At 33.2% G+C, this 16,615-nt stretch overlaps 1 protein-coding gene across 3 annotated transcripts; it reads left to right on the top strand.

Annotated features, from left to right (window-relative positions):
* Window positions 1-1,184: 1,184 nt before the first annotated feature.
* LOC120343077 (ABC-type oligopeptide transporter ABCB9-like) lies at window positions 1,185-14,771 on the top strand. 3 transcript variants are annotated; one of them, XM_078110651.1, is made up of 12 exons: window positions 1,185-2,051; window positions 2,888-3,091; window positions 3,593-3,798; window positions 4,352-4,549; window positions 5,393-5,543; window positions 8,329-8,498; window positions 9,359-9,532; window positions 10,270-10,435; window positions 11,139-11,275; window positions 11,621-11,679; window positions 12,205-12,324; window positions 12,818-14,771. In XM_078110651.1, the coding sequence occupies exons 1-12, from the start codon at window positions 1,256-1,258 to the stop codon at window positions 13,071-13,073; spliced, it is 2,637 nt and encodes an 878-aa protein (XP_077966777.1). In that variant the 5' UTR covers window positions 1,185-1,255; the 3' UTR covers window positions 13,074-14,771. The 3 variants fall into 3 exon arrangements, with proteins under 3 accessions (XP_077966777.1, XP_077966776.1, XP_077966778.1); XM_078110650.1 differs by lacking the exon at window positions 5,393-5,543 and adding an exon at window positions 6,098-6,248; XM_078110652.1 differs by lacking the exon at window positions 5,393-5,543 and adding an exon at window positions 6,291-6,441.
* Window positions 14,772-16,615: the final 1,844 nt, after the last annotated feature.

The raw sequence follows: 16,615 nt of genomic DNA on the forward strand, positions 1-16,615 counted from the left end.
ATCTTTTCACACATAATTCTCCCCCATGGGATTCGAACCTGCGAACTCACGCAGGGTAATCAGAGGTGCAGCGGTGAGCGTATTCCAAACGTTTAGCGCGACGCGCCACAACGCGAGTTGAGAAATGAGAATCTCCCAACGCTGGCGAATATTTACATACGGTAAGTGTTTCCTGATCATGGTGCAATATGTAGAACTCGTTCGTAGCGTAATCTGTCGGCCGTGCATGTGGCGTTTCACATTCCCGACATTAGACTATCAATGGAAAACATGTTGTTCAATTTATAATAAATTTGAGTGACATATGTTAGCAAGGTAGATATGCAGATAGATGACTTGGTACGGCAGATCCCGAATTGTAAGATAAGATTGTAATAATTCTGAAATTTCATGGGTCAATCATTCAGTCAGGCATGCCTGCATGTATACACGTGCAGCATGAAGCTTGTAAATTTAAACAAGACGATTGTATTGTAGTAAACTGTTAAAACAGGAATATTCAGATTGGAAAATTGTGTCGGTTTGATATACTGATCATACTAGTCTAGTAAACCCAAAATTACTACAGCAATATGTTCAACCATAAATGCATAACAATAATAGGCTGTGTTTCAAGTCTTAGTGTCAATTGCATTGTTATTACTGAAATCTACTATGACTTGACTAACATATGACTAAGGACTCAAACTGTAAAATTTGTTAAAACTTCGACTTGACTCAATATACCAAATGTCCGCGACTCAACTTGACCAACTACTCAAGGTTTTTAGACTTTTGCCCAACACTGACTGTGCACAATTTTTGTTCTTTTATATATCACCTTCTTGGTGACAAGTCAGTGGGTCAAATTAATATCATACTAATAGCCTGCCGCAGGGGGAAACATATTCACTCTTTCAGAAAACATGAAGCAAAATTCCTACAAGGAGTGAAAGCATTTTTAGAGTTTGACTTTTTTTGCTTTTTGTCCGGGATGAAATTGTCAAAGTGGACCCAATAAAAGAATCACTGGGGTTTGAGAACTTATATGGCCTGTTTGAAATAAAACAACTAGGCCTACCAATCGTCAGTGCTTTACTGATTCCTATTCATAAAAGAGTGGAAATGACATTAAAGTAGTGAAATTTCATCAAGAATCCTTCAATGTACTTAACTATAATATTTTAAATTTCATTAACAGTTTAAACGGCTACATATTTCAATATAGTTTGGACATAACTTCATTCATTAAAATATCTGAGCATCGCATACCACAATGGGATTAGGAGTATTGTTATTGACTGGGGTATTTTCATTGGTTGATCTTGCCGCCACGAGTGTCATACTTGCTCATGGAAATGACTGGGATTTGCTTCTCCAACAATTGAGAGATAAATCTGTTGCAACAACTGGATTGGATTTTATTATTTTTGCAGTTGTACGCAGTTCTCTACTTATCGGAGCACTCATTGGAATAATTCGAAATCCTACTGAAGGAGCGAACAAAATTGAGGCAGCTGGAAACTATGTTTTCAGCATTTCAATTGCAATAGTTTTGTATATTTTTGCGAAACTGCTGGTGTATTCAGAAACGCAGGATTTCTTGAATGGTTATGGTACAATGTGGTTTTGGATTATATTTGGATGGTCAATTCTTGCATTCGGTATAACCATTATTTTATTCGGAAAGTTGTCTAAACATATACCAAACACAATTGAAGTTGATGCCAATGATACAAACGTTTCTGAAGCTGATGAAAATACTCCATTGCTCAAAAGTGCTATCAACTTGCCTACCAATGAATCAGAACAGCAAGGGCCAAGTTCCAGCGATACTTCAACATCTGGATATAGTGATAACGAGGATAATGATGCAGATGATAATAAGAAAGATAAAGATGAAAAAGAAAAGAAAAAAAGTTTTAAAGAACTTGTAAGCAAAGTCACAATTACGAAAATGTTATCGTACTCAAAAAAAGATGTGCATCTTATCTTCACTGCGATTGTATTCTTACTTGGTGCAGCATTGGCTGAAACTTTTATTCCACTTTTTACTGGGAGAGTTATATCAGGTAGATATGTTTTCAATATACAACCGTATGACCAAGGAAAATTTTCTATTCCATTTTTTTCTGTATAGCTGATTTTAATGAGTCTAACCTAAAATAAAATGTTGAAAATTTTCTTTGTATATTGCTTTGCTTGGTGTATTTTGCTTTTGCTTTGTCCAAGGCTCTGTACAAGCTGTCGCTGCTAGGTAATGCACTATTATTGTTGGAAACAATTGGCACTGCCTCCCCAATTTATTCTAACGTTTTATCCACTGGGCCAACATAAAACTGATTTAGAGACTATCACCACTGGGTCGTGCAATTATTCTCAATTGCTCAAAAATAAACAATTACCGGTAGCAATGGAATTGCAATATTTAATCTGGCTTTGTAGTTTACGGTTCTAGGATATCTCGCCACAGGAAATTTCACCTCGTAGGAAATATCAGCACAAGAGCATTTTGCTGTAAAACAAGTATTCGGAATAAAAACAGTTACCGTAGGTTTTTTAAGTACCGGTACCTTTTTTGTTTAAAAAAGATTCATTATTTTAAAGCATACCCTAAACCTAAAATATTCCAAGCATCCTATAAATCGAACTGTTTTTATCACAAATACTTGTTTCACAGCACTATGCTCTTGCGGCGATTTTTACTATGTGGCGATTTTCCGGACACAGAAGTTTACCTCCAGAACTGTCTTTTCATTATTTTTCATTACCGTTTTTATTTTGCATCGCCTCTTGGTTCTAGTTATTATTGCAATTTGTCTATCAGTAAAGTAAAATCTCTTCTACCAAGAAAGAGATGTTCGTGATACCAGCACTAACCGGCAGAAATCAATTTTTATTTACACAGGTATTGCCATTGATCAAGATACGCAAAAATTCACAAAGAATATCATTATAATGTCTTTAATTACAATTGCTGCATCTATATGTGCTGGTTCTCGAGGTGGACTTATGTCATTGGCAATTGCCAGATTCAATATGAGGATCCGGAATCATTTGTTTGAATCACTGACAAAACAGGAAATTGGATTTTTCGACACAACTAAAACTGGTATATGAATATGTTTTATTCAAAAATGACCTATGAAAGTTTTTATTTTATTTTTTACTTTGCTAATTGAACTAAAATATATTTGAGCTAAAATAAATTTGAGTTACCATGGCTTGTGACATATATTTGTGTTGTGCTCACTATTAGCCAAATCTTGGAAGAGCATTTAATCTTATTCAATGTATATTTTTATAAAAAAATTTGCTCAAAGCAAAGTCGCTCACACTAACTCAAAAGTAAAATGGAATAAAAATTTTAATATAAAAGTTTTTTGGTAAGCACAGTAATCCAGCCCATATATAGGTCTACTTGGAGAAATGTGCCCTTTTTTGTGGTATTCGAGTCTTATGTCTATACTCTTCACAAAAAAGGTGTAAAATGCCGTAGATACAATAGAACTCAACCCACCCTATATGAATAATATGAAGTTATATATTGGTATTGTTTGCAACTGTCGAGTCATACTGTTACATAAAAGCATATCTAATTCTTATTACACAGGTGATATGCTGTCACGCTTGACTTCTGATACGAGTACAATGAGTGACATGATTGGACTTAATTGTAATATATTCTTACGAAGTGTTGTAAAAGCTGTCGGAACTTGTGTTTTTATGTTTTCATTATCTTGGCGACTTACTGTTGTCACATTCATGGGTTTGCCACTGGTTCTTGGTGTTTCAAAGTTATATGGGAATTATTACAAGGTACTTTAAATGAGTAAAGAAACATACATAGCATTATACACTACTATATTTGTTGAAATAGATGCATTTCAATGGTTTAAAATAAACGTTTGCATTCCCTAATTTGTCTATTTGTCTGTGGTTTTATATCTTTTGTTTGAACCTCTGAAAGCCTATTTTGCATAACTCCACTACCTCAACCAATACATTGACTAAGTTATTCTGAAAATAAATAATTATGGTGTTTCCAAACCCTCCGAAGTTGCATGTGCTGAGCCTTTTTTAGAGGCACATCAGAAAATTTAAAATATATACAAAGCCATTACCTATTTATTAAGTAGTATTATTTGTTTATAATTTCTGTGTAAGAATACCAAATATCAGTTCAAAAAAAATTTGAGCTTCTAAGATTTTTATTTATAGTTGCATAAGAATTTTGAAAAAGAGATGTGATGTGAAAAATTATGGTGGTTCATATTTATGGAAAAAAATAATGGTCTTGTGTTTCTAGCATATTTTGCAATGTCACTAACTTCATCAACATTATACAATGTTCATTCATGATTATTTTCAGAAATTACAAACACAAGTACAAGATGCATACGCATCGGCAAATGAAGTTGCAGAAGAGGTTGTATCCTCCATGCGAACTGTTCGAAGTTTTGCAAACGAATCTGGTGAAAACAGCCGTTATGAGGAGAAAATGCTTTCAGTTTACAAGGTTCAGAAAAAGCAAGCTATTGCTTATGCTGGTTTCATGTGGTCGACAGAGGTTTGTTTTAATATATCTCACCTTATTAGACTTTTCTTATATTAGTAAAGATCATTGCACCACTAAGTTTGTATCTTGACAATGACTGTGCTAATTTTATGTGAGTGTGATGGCCATCTGTTTGATGATTTTGCAGTTTTATCAGATATTGGTTCATTGGCTGATTTGCCATATTCGGGTGCTTGTAATGCATCACACATTTATATATATCCCTATATACATTTGAAGTTCTCAACAGAGAAATTTGGACAAATCTTTGTATATCTATAAAAATTGAAGTTTGCAAATGGTCAACACGAAACTGATTAGATAAACATTCTCTTTTGATTCATTTCAAAAATGTTTCAATATTCAAAAGTTTTATGATGAAGTGTGTTTTTGTCTGACCGTCATATCTTTTATGATGATAAAGATGGGTAAAATTCTTCCTGAAATCAACAATTTATCATATTTAACTTGTTTTGGACATCCTTGATTCCACTATACACTAAAATGGCAAGAATTGAGTCCTTGTTGGTTGTTAAAATGCTTGTATGTGTGGTGGATATATAGTTGAGGGCGCTCCAGAAGTGTGTGTACCAATATGTAGGTAACTAATTTTGTTTGCCTACTTTACATCAAGTTGTGTGAAAGCCTAAAGGGACTGAAACCTATTGGCAATATTATATTCCTATATTCACTTGGCTAACACAGACAGTCCCCGAACTCGTAATAGAACAAAAATAAGGAAAATCGTAATAAAATTATTGCCTAACCCTAATCTGGTACATGCACTACAGCAGTACCCAGTCAAGACATATGAAACCCCTCTAATATAATTCTTAATGAATTCCATCTTTATAGACCTTTGAATGGATTTTTTTTGTTGTAACATTGTGGTATGGTGGACACCTGCTATTCAATAACATCCTCTCAGCAGAACACTTCATTTCAATTATGTTTTACCAAGAGGAATTGGGTCAGATAATGGAAGAGTTAGGGGAAGTTTATACAGGTTGATTATCCCAAAACTTTCAGTAGCATGTCGATTTGCTGTATGCTTTATTTTTGCTTGCACCTTTAGTTTTTAATTATTTAATTGGACACGTTTAGTGGCCATAACGATCGTTTCAATATCATGTTGTTGTTGTTGTTCTTGTTCTTTGACACGTTTTTAAAAAATCACTTTTCTCTTCGAATACTGGACCAATTGCTTTGAAATTTTCAGTGGTTAAAGATTAATTTCTTCGCTAGAAGGCTATTACTTTTATTTATTTCAAAATTTTGCGTGAATTCTATGAAATTTGATATTTCGTCTAAGATTTTGCTGTATTATTTTTTATCCATGGGAACACGGATTTTAGTCAGTGTCATGACTGGCTGTACGTTTTGATTCTGCAAAATTCTGCTACTGGAAATTCAGAACTTTTTTGAGGGTACCGGTAGCGTCAAAGGTACCGGTAAAGACTGATTCGCATTGGTCTAACGTGTCCATATATTTGTGCATAGCTCTCTTGTTTGTTATAAAACTGCCATTAACTTCTAATAATAATTATTACCCATTGCCAGATTGAAGTTCTTGCGCTGGTCACCTTGACATTGTGGTATGGCGGCCATCTTGTCTTAGGCCATCTAATGAAAAGTGAAAACCTGATCTCGTTCATTCTTTATCAAATTACGCTCGGTGGTTCTATGATGGAAATAGGAAGTGTCTATACAGGTAGGAAAATTTCCCTAAAAATGAATTTTCATTAATTACCAGATCACAACACTTGCGCTCGTCACTGGAACTTTATGGTATGGTGGCCATCTTGTTTTGAATCATCTCATGAAAAGTGAAAACCTGATCGCATTCATACTTTACCAAATAACGCTTGGTGATTGTATGTCAAATGTAGGAAGTGTTTACACAGGTACAAAAGTCACCAAAATTCACCATCTTCAAATGCATGGCTTCGGTGCAAAAATAATTTTTTCATAAAAGAAATTGAATGTGTACTAATTTTACTTCATTACGAATTACTAACATTACTGTCTCCATGCAATTAATGCATCACAAAATCACTAGATTCAAGATGCTGTGACACATATAAACTGTGCTGAGCTCAGACTCTCAGTACATTTGAAAAATGTGGTCTAAATATATAAACATTCTTTTATACCCCTAATTTTATGGTGACTCGCTAACGCTTTTGAATATTCAGTACCTGCTGCATATTTTGTAATTTGTATGTCACATGACATCCAGCAGTTTAATTAATAACATAAGCATTTAGTATGTCAGTCTGCATTTTTTTCATCGATAATGACTGACTATTGATTATAAATGTCCTCTCTTGCAAGTTCTAATAATATAATATGCATCAAAAAAGACAACAATTGGCAAATCAACGCTTTCAGAACAGTATCAAATATTACAGACATTGCTAGTTTCAGAAAATATAATGAATAAATAATATCATACCACCTTTTTACGTTGTTATCCTAATTTCAAGTTAGGTCATATAAGTTTCATGTTTCCATTGATATTATGATTAATTCTGATTCTCATTTGGCATTTCTTGGTGTTACTGTAGATACTCCATTACATGTGTCATGTGTATTATTTAATTTTGTCATGCAGATATTTTTGTCAGTGCACTATTTCATCTTTATGTAACTTTGTTTGCTCATACCCTTGCATAACCTCATTATTGATTGCTATACTCGTTAATTTCATGCATCTTGTCATTTTATTCCAATCTTGCTTGGATTTACATAATAATCACTAACATAACACCCAATATCATTTACTTCTATCTATAATGTCTCTTCGATGTTCTAATCTCTTTTGAATATTTGGTGAAATTTAGACTTTTCAACAAAGTTTGTTTCATTAGCCTTACTATTATATATTCTACTTGATTTAGTTTGATTTTTTAACTTAGGAATAAATTATGTGTAAAAAATAACTTATACATAGCCTTGTTCAGGATAATATGGGAATTAAAATACCTAAATGACGTGTTTATGGAGTTATTTCATGAAGTAATATATTGCATTATTACCAGTAAAATTAATAACATTTATATATATATAGGTTGGAAGTTTTTTACAGAATGCATAAAATTTTTAATTTCATCATAAATATATACTGGTAATGCAATTCTGATTCATTCCAATTTCCAATGCTATAACATTGAAGAATTTAGGATTTGCGTCATTTTACCTTTCAATTCCTAGTTTATGGCTCGATTTTATGAAGTAATAGATTTCATTATTAACAGTGAAAATAATATATACAAATAGATACAAAATTTCACATCATAAAATATGATCCAATTTCACAGAATGCACAATTCAGTAATATCCATTTGATAATGGAAATGAAGTTCATAATAATTTATACCTACTTTCATCTATATCTGTACACGTAGCATGGCATTGTTACAAGCTATGAAGCATATATCTGAATTCATTTTATTTATTAAAATACTTGTGTGTGTCTAACAAACTTCTTTGCGCCACCAGTGTGCAAAATGTTACGCATATCATGGCCTACATATGGATTATAATGGTCATAAATATTTGTAGTCTATTCATATAAATGCTGATTAGGCCTTTTGCATCAATATCTTTTCTTTATGTATTGTTACTCTGCATGATTATTTCCATATCTCATTCATTTTAACATATGCTAACTTGTTTTGCATGCACTTGTTTCAGATATGAAATTTTATTTTTGAAATGAAATTGTTTAAAACTTTAAAGGTGTTGAAAGGAGAAAAATGCAATAAATAAAATAACTGAATAATTTTTAGGTCTCATGCAAGCGTTAGGAGCTGCAGAAAAAGTTTTTAAACTGATTGATCGTGAACCAGAAATAGAATTGAAATCTGGAGAACATAAGCCTGAACAATTTGAAGGACAAGTTTCATTTGATGATGTTACTTTTGCGTATCCATCAAGACCAAAGCAACCGGTTTTAAAGGTAAAAAGACTTGGCAATTTTTTTATACAAATTTTATCAGCACAAAGTCTAGTACCCTTGTACAAAAGTGGAAAAATCCCTGTTAGAAATTTTACACTAAGAACTTTATATAAATATATATATATATTCAGACATCCAGTTAGCGCATCATTTTCACCAACTATTAAATTCAATGTTACATCTATGCATAATATAATCATTACATTTAAGTTCAACTTTTTGGCAACTGCTTGATTTTGGCACCCTTGCCTTTGTCTGATTTGCATATTTACCATTTATGCATATTAGTCTCCTTGCAATTATGATTTGATGCCGATTGGATTTGATTTGATGCCGATTCTCATCATTTTTCTGCGATTTGAGAGTCTTGCTGTACGGTGACGCATATATTTCTGTTCTGTTTCGTCTGACTAAATATTACAGAAAGTAAAGAAATACATTTGCGTTAGTGTACACAAGACTCCTAAATCAAAACTCTTCATCTTCACTTTCGCTACAGCAACCTTGTATTTTTACCTATAAAGCTCGCCACCGCTAAGCATGGAAGAAGGATAAGTAATTGCTCTAACAGGCTCCCCAATCCAGTGGTTCAGATTTTTTTTAAACATCCTCTCTTTGTCTGTTTTAATTCTCTTTATTCCTCCCTCGCTATGTATAGAAACCCTGCTCCCTATATTTGTTCAATATTTGAAGGATACTTGACTTGTGTTACTCATACTCTTTTTTTTTTGCATAATTGGATATTTAAAACAACAATACTCTTACCCATATCGATAGCAATATTGTCATCTCGTAGGCCGTAGCCAATATGTAGCCTGGTATGAAATCTTTCTTAACCAGTTCGTTTTTTTTTTTTTCAGAAAGTATCTTTCATTGCTCCTCCTGGTCAAGTGACTGCATTAGTTGGGCCAAGTGGTGGAGGGAAATCGTCTTGTGTCAACTTACTTCAACATTTCTATGAATGTGTGTCGGGATCTATCAAAATTGATGGAAATCCTGTTGAAAAGTATTGTCACAAGTACCTACATCAAAAGGTATGATAAAATTGTTCTTTTTTTGTGAGTATTACCTAATTAAAGTTAAGATTTAATAAAGGGTGGGTTAAATAATATGTGTTCAGGCAACACTTCATGCTTCATTCTATCATTTGTTTAGCAGAAAAAAAGCTCGATTTTGGCGTATGATTTTTATAAAAGATACTTTTTCTTTAAAATATGAACATTTTTTGAGCGTTTCAATACAACTGGACGATTGTTAAAATTTAAAAGTTTCATTTGAAAAATTGAAATAATCACAAACGAAATAGGTAGCCTACTCTTATTTGAAGCAATGTTCACCATCGTATTTGAAGAAAGGGGACAGGAGTTGAAAAATCAAAAATATATTTTTACTCATTTCCCTAAAAAGTTTTTTTTTTCAAGTTCCACCCTTTTGGGTAAAACCTTCAATTTGTGTTTCTGTTACTCTAATGGGCACATTATTGTCGTAGGTTACCATGTCCAATTAAAAGTGACCACAACATATCTTCCCTTGTTAATATTTCCGGTAATTTGAGTTAGGTGATAATTAATCTTGTATGATTTCTCACTTGTTTCCTACTTGTATTTATCATTCGGGTAATAGAGTTATAACATATAGAATTGAATATGCTGGAAATGGTGCCCGCTTCCTTCGCAGGAAACAATAATGTGCCTGATTCATATATACAATTTGTATTGCTGCCTCGATAAATTCTCTGAATAATTTGGCATTTTTATTTAATGATCTATAGATATCATTGGTGGGTCAAGAACCTGTGTTATATGCTCGTTCTATAAAAGAAAATATTGCATATGGGATGGATGATAGTGAATATGCAATGGAGGATGTTGTTGCAGCAGCTAGAAAAGCAAATGCTCATTCATTTATTACTGAATTGACTGAACAATATCAGACAGGTAACTGTTTCGCGTCGCAAAATGGCTGCATTGCTTTTCTCTGACTTAAGTTGGTTTAGTTAAGGATATTGAAATACCGAGTTGAACATCCTAAGACTCTTCCTTTTGCCATATATTTTGTTTCGAATAGCCTTCGTGGGTAATATATTTTGGCACTAAAAGTACACCTCATATGACCACTAAGGTGAAGCTGCTGGTATCGGAAGGCCAGCAAACATTGCAGAGTTTTCTAAAAAGATCAGCAGACAAGCAACACGGAGGCTATCAAGCCATGAAACAAAAATTCTCCACAATATAAAAATGGCAAAATTTTGGGGTTTTATAGGATCTATAGAAAATTTGAAAAAAATGTAACAGCCTTCTAGTGATTTCTTCCTTCAAGTACTGAAAAATTTGGGATTGGTTTATTATTTGCAGGGAACAGTGATTCTTTCCCAACAACGATAGCAAGAATTTCACAACACCCAAAGTCACTTCATCCCTATAAAAATCATACTTTTACATAGAATATGACAAATTGTTTGACAAAAAAATGTCATTTCAGTTGATGAATTTTGATTGTACAATTGTAATTATCTCTATCTTTACATTTCCATCTTGTTTTGTATAATGGAGTTAGATCATAAGTTCATATACTTGCTATTTCATGGAAAAGGATCGTTATTCCTATTTATCATTGAAATGTGTTATTTAATATTTTTAGAAACTGGTGAAAAAGGGACCCAATTATCAGGAGGTCAAAAACAAAGAGTTGCGATAGCTCGTGCATTGATTAGGAATCCAAGAATCTTAATTCTTGATGAAGCAACAAGTGCTTTAGATACGGAGAGTGAATATTTGGTATGGAATTGGTACTATATCTTGTCTGTTGTTAGAAATAGTGACTTTTGTTAGTAGTTACTTATATCTGATTGTGGTGTGAACCTTCCACTTGCCACAAGCTAAAATCTATTCAGTTTTGAACTCTATCAACCACACTTTTACCCTTTTTTTATATAAAAAATATTGTGGAGTGGGTTTGAAATAAAAAGATGTTCTATTAAGAAATAATATTCAATTATTTTTAATTTATTAACTTATTTTTACCAAGGATCCTATTTTTGTGTATGCTTTGCCTTTCAGCATTAAAAAAACAGTGGTGTCCATTTTTCTTATTATTGTTTATTTATGCTATTTCTTTGAAAGGTTCAACAAGCATTGCAAGAAACAATGAAAGATAGAACAGTTATTGTTATAGCTCACAGGTATGGTGAAATTCACTGTCTCTACTATGATCAATGTGTAGGTAGATTAGTGAAGTTGGAACGGTCGATCAAAATTAGGTATTGTGTACAATGATGCATGTTTTCTAAATAACCCGCTGGGGTTCTACGATTCATAATGGGCCTTGTGGTTAACTATTATGGCATCACAGGTTAAAATCTCTCAAATCCCATGCCCACCAACCGTTCCAAGATGTAATAAATTGATTCAGTTCATTCAGTTGATGCATACCGCCAACCTAGCTCCTTACCTAGCAGTTGGGGCTCGTGCGAAGCCTTGGTTCAGAATATATGCCGTAGAAATATCTCCATAAAAAAATATGTGAGATGATCCACCGTTTGCATGCAACAAGCCACTTATATACAGCTAACAAAACAGCTATGTACAAAAGATACAGAACCTTATTGGGCAAACCAAGCCTCTCATTACATACAAGATGATAAGCACAAGATGTATGAACGTGTAGACATTTTTATCCATTGATTGATACATGTTCTCTTATTCAGACTTAGTACTGTTGAATCTGCAGATAAAATTGTGGTCATCGATAAAGGTGAAGTCGTGGAACAGGGGAATCATGCAGAACTTATGAAAAGTTCAGGAATGTATTATAAACTAGTGCACAGGTGTGTAAAAGCCTTAAGTTCATAACAAAACATTTGGAAAATATCAATATCAAAATACTTTTGTGCAGGGTAGTGCTATGTAGTGGGATATTCACGCCCCACTTCGACACCCCTTGGTTGACAGAAAATTTGATACCTGCCCCAGGTTGAAGGAAATTTTAACTCCATCTCTCTATTTTGAAAAAAAAAATTTATTTTGACCGAAAAAACTTTGGCGTCTTCAATTTTATGCTGAGAATTTGAAGTATGAATTAAATACTTTTTCTGTTTCTGTCAAACATTTTAACTTCAATTGTGATTATCAAACGTCTGAAATTTCTAACCTTAATTAAGGAACTTCATCTTTACTTCAACTCTGGATAGTTTTTAAATACGACTTCTGTTCTGACTTGAATGTCAATAAATAAATGCCAGACTCTGTCTCTACCCTACTTCAAGCTCTTAGCAGTACCTATTAGATCTTCGTGACACATACTTTTTATTTCAAATACAGACAACTTCACACCAAACACGGCCATAAAAAGCGAGAAAGATCCAGGACTGGTTCGAGTGCCAGTGCCAAACCAGCTAGTCGAAGTTCTTCTGTTAGCAAAAGTTTAACTATTGCTCATGATACAATCATGCCTCGTTCTGTTAGTATATCATCATCAGTTGTGTCAGAAAAAAGTGCATTGTCATCTTCGCCTGTGTCAGCAAAAAGCTTCAGTTCTGATTCTGAAGACGAAAATTCACGGCTCAGAAGAATTTAAATTTTGAATCTATCTTGGAACCTGTGCACCTAGCCTGCCTTGGAGAATTAACGCTTTGTATGATTTTAGATTCAAATAGCAGCAGTTTTAATTACTTAACTTTAATTAATTGACTTTATAATTATTCTTTTACTTGGTTGGAGTAGCTGTTGTAAAGCAACCGACCTTTTTCATGTTATACATATTCCTATATGGTAATATGAACTTCAGTATTGTTGCATATTCAAATTGCCATTTCTTATGCAAATACATCAGTATTTATAGGCGTCACTGACACCTTGGCCTTTGCTATATTTTTCACTTTAGCATTTTACTTGTAAGCAATAAATCAACATATACCGGTATATGCATTCAGTAAAATGAAATAGGCAATTTATAAGTATACACTACTCTGATTTTGTTTAGAATATTTTTATGTGAAGAACCTTTGTTTTTTTCTTGCTCTTGTTTTTTATGAGTTTTGGTACTAAAAGCTAAAACATTCTTAATATTCGTGAGAATATTATTCTAATTGGCTGATTATATTTAGTTGAAAAATGGGTTCTCCTGAAGTCTGTGCACCAAGATGTCGCTCAACCTGAACCCTAACCTGGTACACAACCTGAGTTCAGGTGGTGCGCCATCTTGGTGCGCATACTTCAGGAGGTCCGAAAAATGAATACCATTGTTGTTCGTAGTTAGCAAATATTACAGTCATTGGCTGATTTCCGAAGTATGATTGTTTATATGGAGATATTTGTTTGGTAATTTAACATTGACCGTCATCTTGCTAAAATTATATCGCTTGGTATTTTGAATGTGATATTATCAGACTGCCATCCATATGTGTTAGCGGGGAATCTTTGGATTTGGTAAAGGACAGTGACAATATCAACTTTCTCTATATATAGTGAATTGAGGTTTTGGATGATTCTTTATTTAAAACTACCCTAAGTTGTTTTCTACATTTTCTTAATGAAAATTTTCTAGTAATTAAATCTGTAGTATATTTCAATTTCTCGAATCTTCTGTAAATGTAGAAAATTTGCAAAATGCTTTGTCATAGCCATAGTTTGACGGTTGAAAACCATGACAAGAAATTTTTCATTCATTCTCCCTTTCTGAAGCTGGTCCCCATAGTTATCAAGTGGAAATGGCATTGTATTTTCGGAGTATCTTGCTTGAATATATTTTAGCATTCACAGCTGTATATAACAGTAGTTTTAACCCGGGTATATGTAAATTGCTTAGACAAATCCTCATTAGGTTTGCCATGATAATATACCTTGCTACACTTTAAAGATAATTTTGTTGTGCCAGTATCAGGTTGTTGACCACTGGTACACAGTATACCTTTTGGGCTAAATTTTCCGCTACCTCACACAAGGTAACACATCCTGATATTTAATTATGCACTATGATCATTTCATGTTATAATATATTATATTCATTGTGTATCATCACAAGTTTCGGTTGAAAAAAGTATAGTGGACGATTTTCTATGCATGATATATAACTTCACTATTTATGATAAATAACTTAGCTTGACTAGTTTGTGACCAAAATTCATCCCAGCAACCAGGTACTTTTAAATTACTCTTACCTTGTTTTATGAATTGTTTAATTTTCATCTTCTCTTACATTAGGTGTTGTTTATGAGTGTGTGTTATGTGTTGTAAAATGTTTGATTTTAAAGTGGAATACATGGATAACATGTAACAGTTCTGTGTAATGTCTTAATTTGAAGTTAACATGCGGGTTATGGGCTTGAGAAATTCCACATGGTGAATATATTGTTTTTTGGGCACAAACCAATAAATTTTCCTATCCTAGAAAATTGTCATTATAATAACACTTTTACTTCGGCTCTAGAATTAAGATGATAAAAACGATGAAAAAATATGAATGAAGATTTTTGAAAATGTAATAAATTAGCATTGGAAATCATTATACAGATTCCCTATCCTGGTTGTGGAACATTCCGTTGAAGTGCAAACAACACGCTTGCGATGTGACTTCAACGATAACGACTTTCCGTGGATTAGCGGATTTGTACCGGTATATTGCGGGATTTGATGGGTTCTAAGTTTATTTCGACTCCCTAATAAGCATATTAGAGTTAGACGATAAGTAATTGATAAAAACAAAATAAATAAAACTGATCATAGGATCGGAAAATCAAACAAAACCTCAAGTAAGGTTTGAAACGTACAGATTTTAGATGGAAAGGTATTGATAAAAGAAGTAGTTCGTGTTCGCTCACCCAAAAGTATTAAAACTTATTAAGGCACACACACACAATCACCGAGATATGATAAGATCAATTACTCAGTAAAAAAGAAAAATGTGCAAACGCATAAATAAAAATTTTGCAACACCATATTAATAACTTTATGCGGATTGCCAAATTGGATACCGAATTAGCCAACAGGAGTTATATACTGTGGAAAAAAAACATTCCCCAAAAGATTGGGTCAAGCTGATTATACCGTGTTTTCTTGAAAATAAGACCGAGTCTTATTTAAATTTTCTTCCGAAAAATAACACTAGGACTCATTTTCGGGGGATTTCTCATATTTCCATTTATCAAAAAAAAATTATAAAGTAGAAAATTACGAGATTTTCAAATATACAAAATATGAAAACCGATATCCATTAACTTATAAATAACACGTTTTAGTCAAAATAACTACAAAACATAGATTATCAATCATTTATTCAATCATCTCAAGGGGAGGGCTTATATTGAAATCATTTTTAAAATTCAGGCCAAGTCTTATTTTTGGGGAAACACGGAAGTTGGAGTCATCTAATACCAAATTGCCCAAATAGAATTGCCAAGTTGGATGCATGAAGAGGTGGGCTAGACCTGCTTCACTCACCAAATTGAAACCAAAACTAGCCAAAGTTAAAGTCCAAATTACTTCAAATACCATTAATCACCGGTAGTTATAATTAAAATTACTGAAGGCAGTATGATATCGAGGAAGGAAAATCGGTTACAGGAATATATGGTTATTATGAGAGAGAGAGAGAGAGAGAGAGAAAGAGAGAGATTTCCACACAAAAAAGTAGAGTACAGGTGAGGTTTTTGAATTCGTGGATTATTGGCAAGGAAATTTAATTGATGTTGTTGATCACTGGGGTCAGTTCAGATTCATCACGGATGATCCATCAGTCAGCAAGTTTTGTTGATGTATACACATTTTATGTCGAATTAGTAAGCTTATAAATTGATCATCACGACGTCCTGAAAAATATATATATGACAATTCATATTATTTTGACTGCTCCACTTGTTCTGATGCACAACCTATTTCCTAAAGCTAGACAACCCCTCTAATCATGCTGAAAGCTTATAGTCCGGCACAATGTTCCCTCTAATTTTTTGTAGTATGTGTGCGCAGAAATTATGGTGTGTGCGCACTTTTTTGGAAATGAATAACATTTGTGCAAAAACCAATAAAGAAATTTTGGAGTTCTAACCGGGTAATAAGTGGGTCAACAAAAAACTTATAACCTGCCAACCGAGCACATTGTTACATTACGTCTGTGCGCAGTAA

The sequence above is a fragment of the Styela clava genome, chromosome 3 (genome assembly GCF_964204865.1).
Source record: "Styela clava chromosome 3, kaStyClav1.hap1.2, whole genome shotgun sequence".
In the NCBI taxonomy this organism is placed as follows: Eukaryota; Metazoa; Chordata; class Ascidiacea; order Stolidobranchia; family Styelidae; genus Styela; species Styela clava.

Coding starts and splice junctions, on each gene's coding strand:
- LOC120343077 (XM_078110651.1), top strand. CDS start 1,256: ATGGGATTAGGAGTATTGTTATTGACTGGGGTATTTTCATTGGTTGAT. Junction 11,680..12,204: donor GTTATTGTTATAGCTCACAG/GTATGGTGAAAT, acceptor TCTCTTATTCAG/ACTTAGTACTGTTGAATCTG. Junction 12,325..12,817: donor TATTATAAACTAGTGCACAG/GTGTGTAAAAGC, acceptor TTTCAAATACAG/ACAACTTCACACCAAACACG.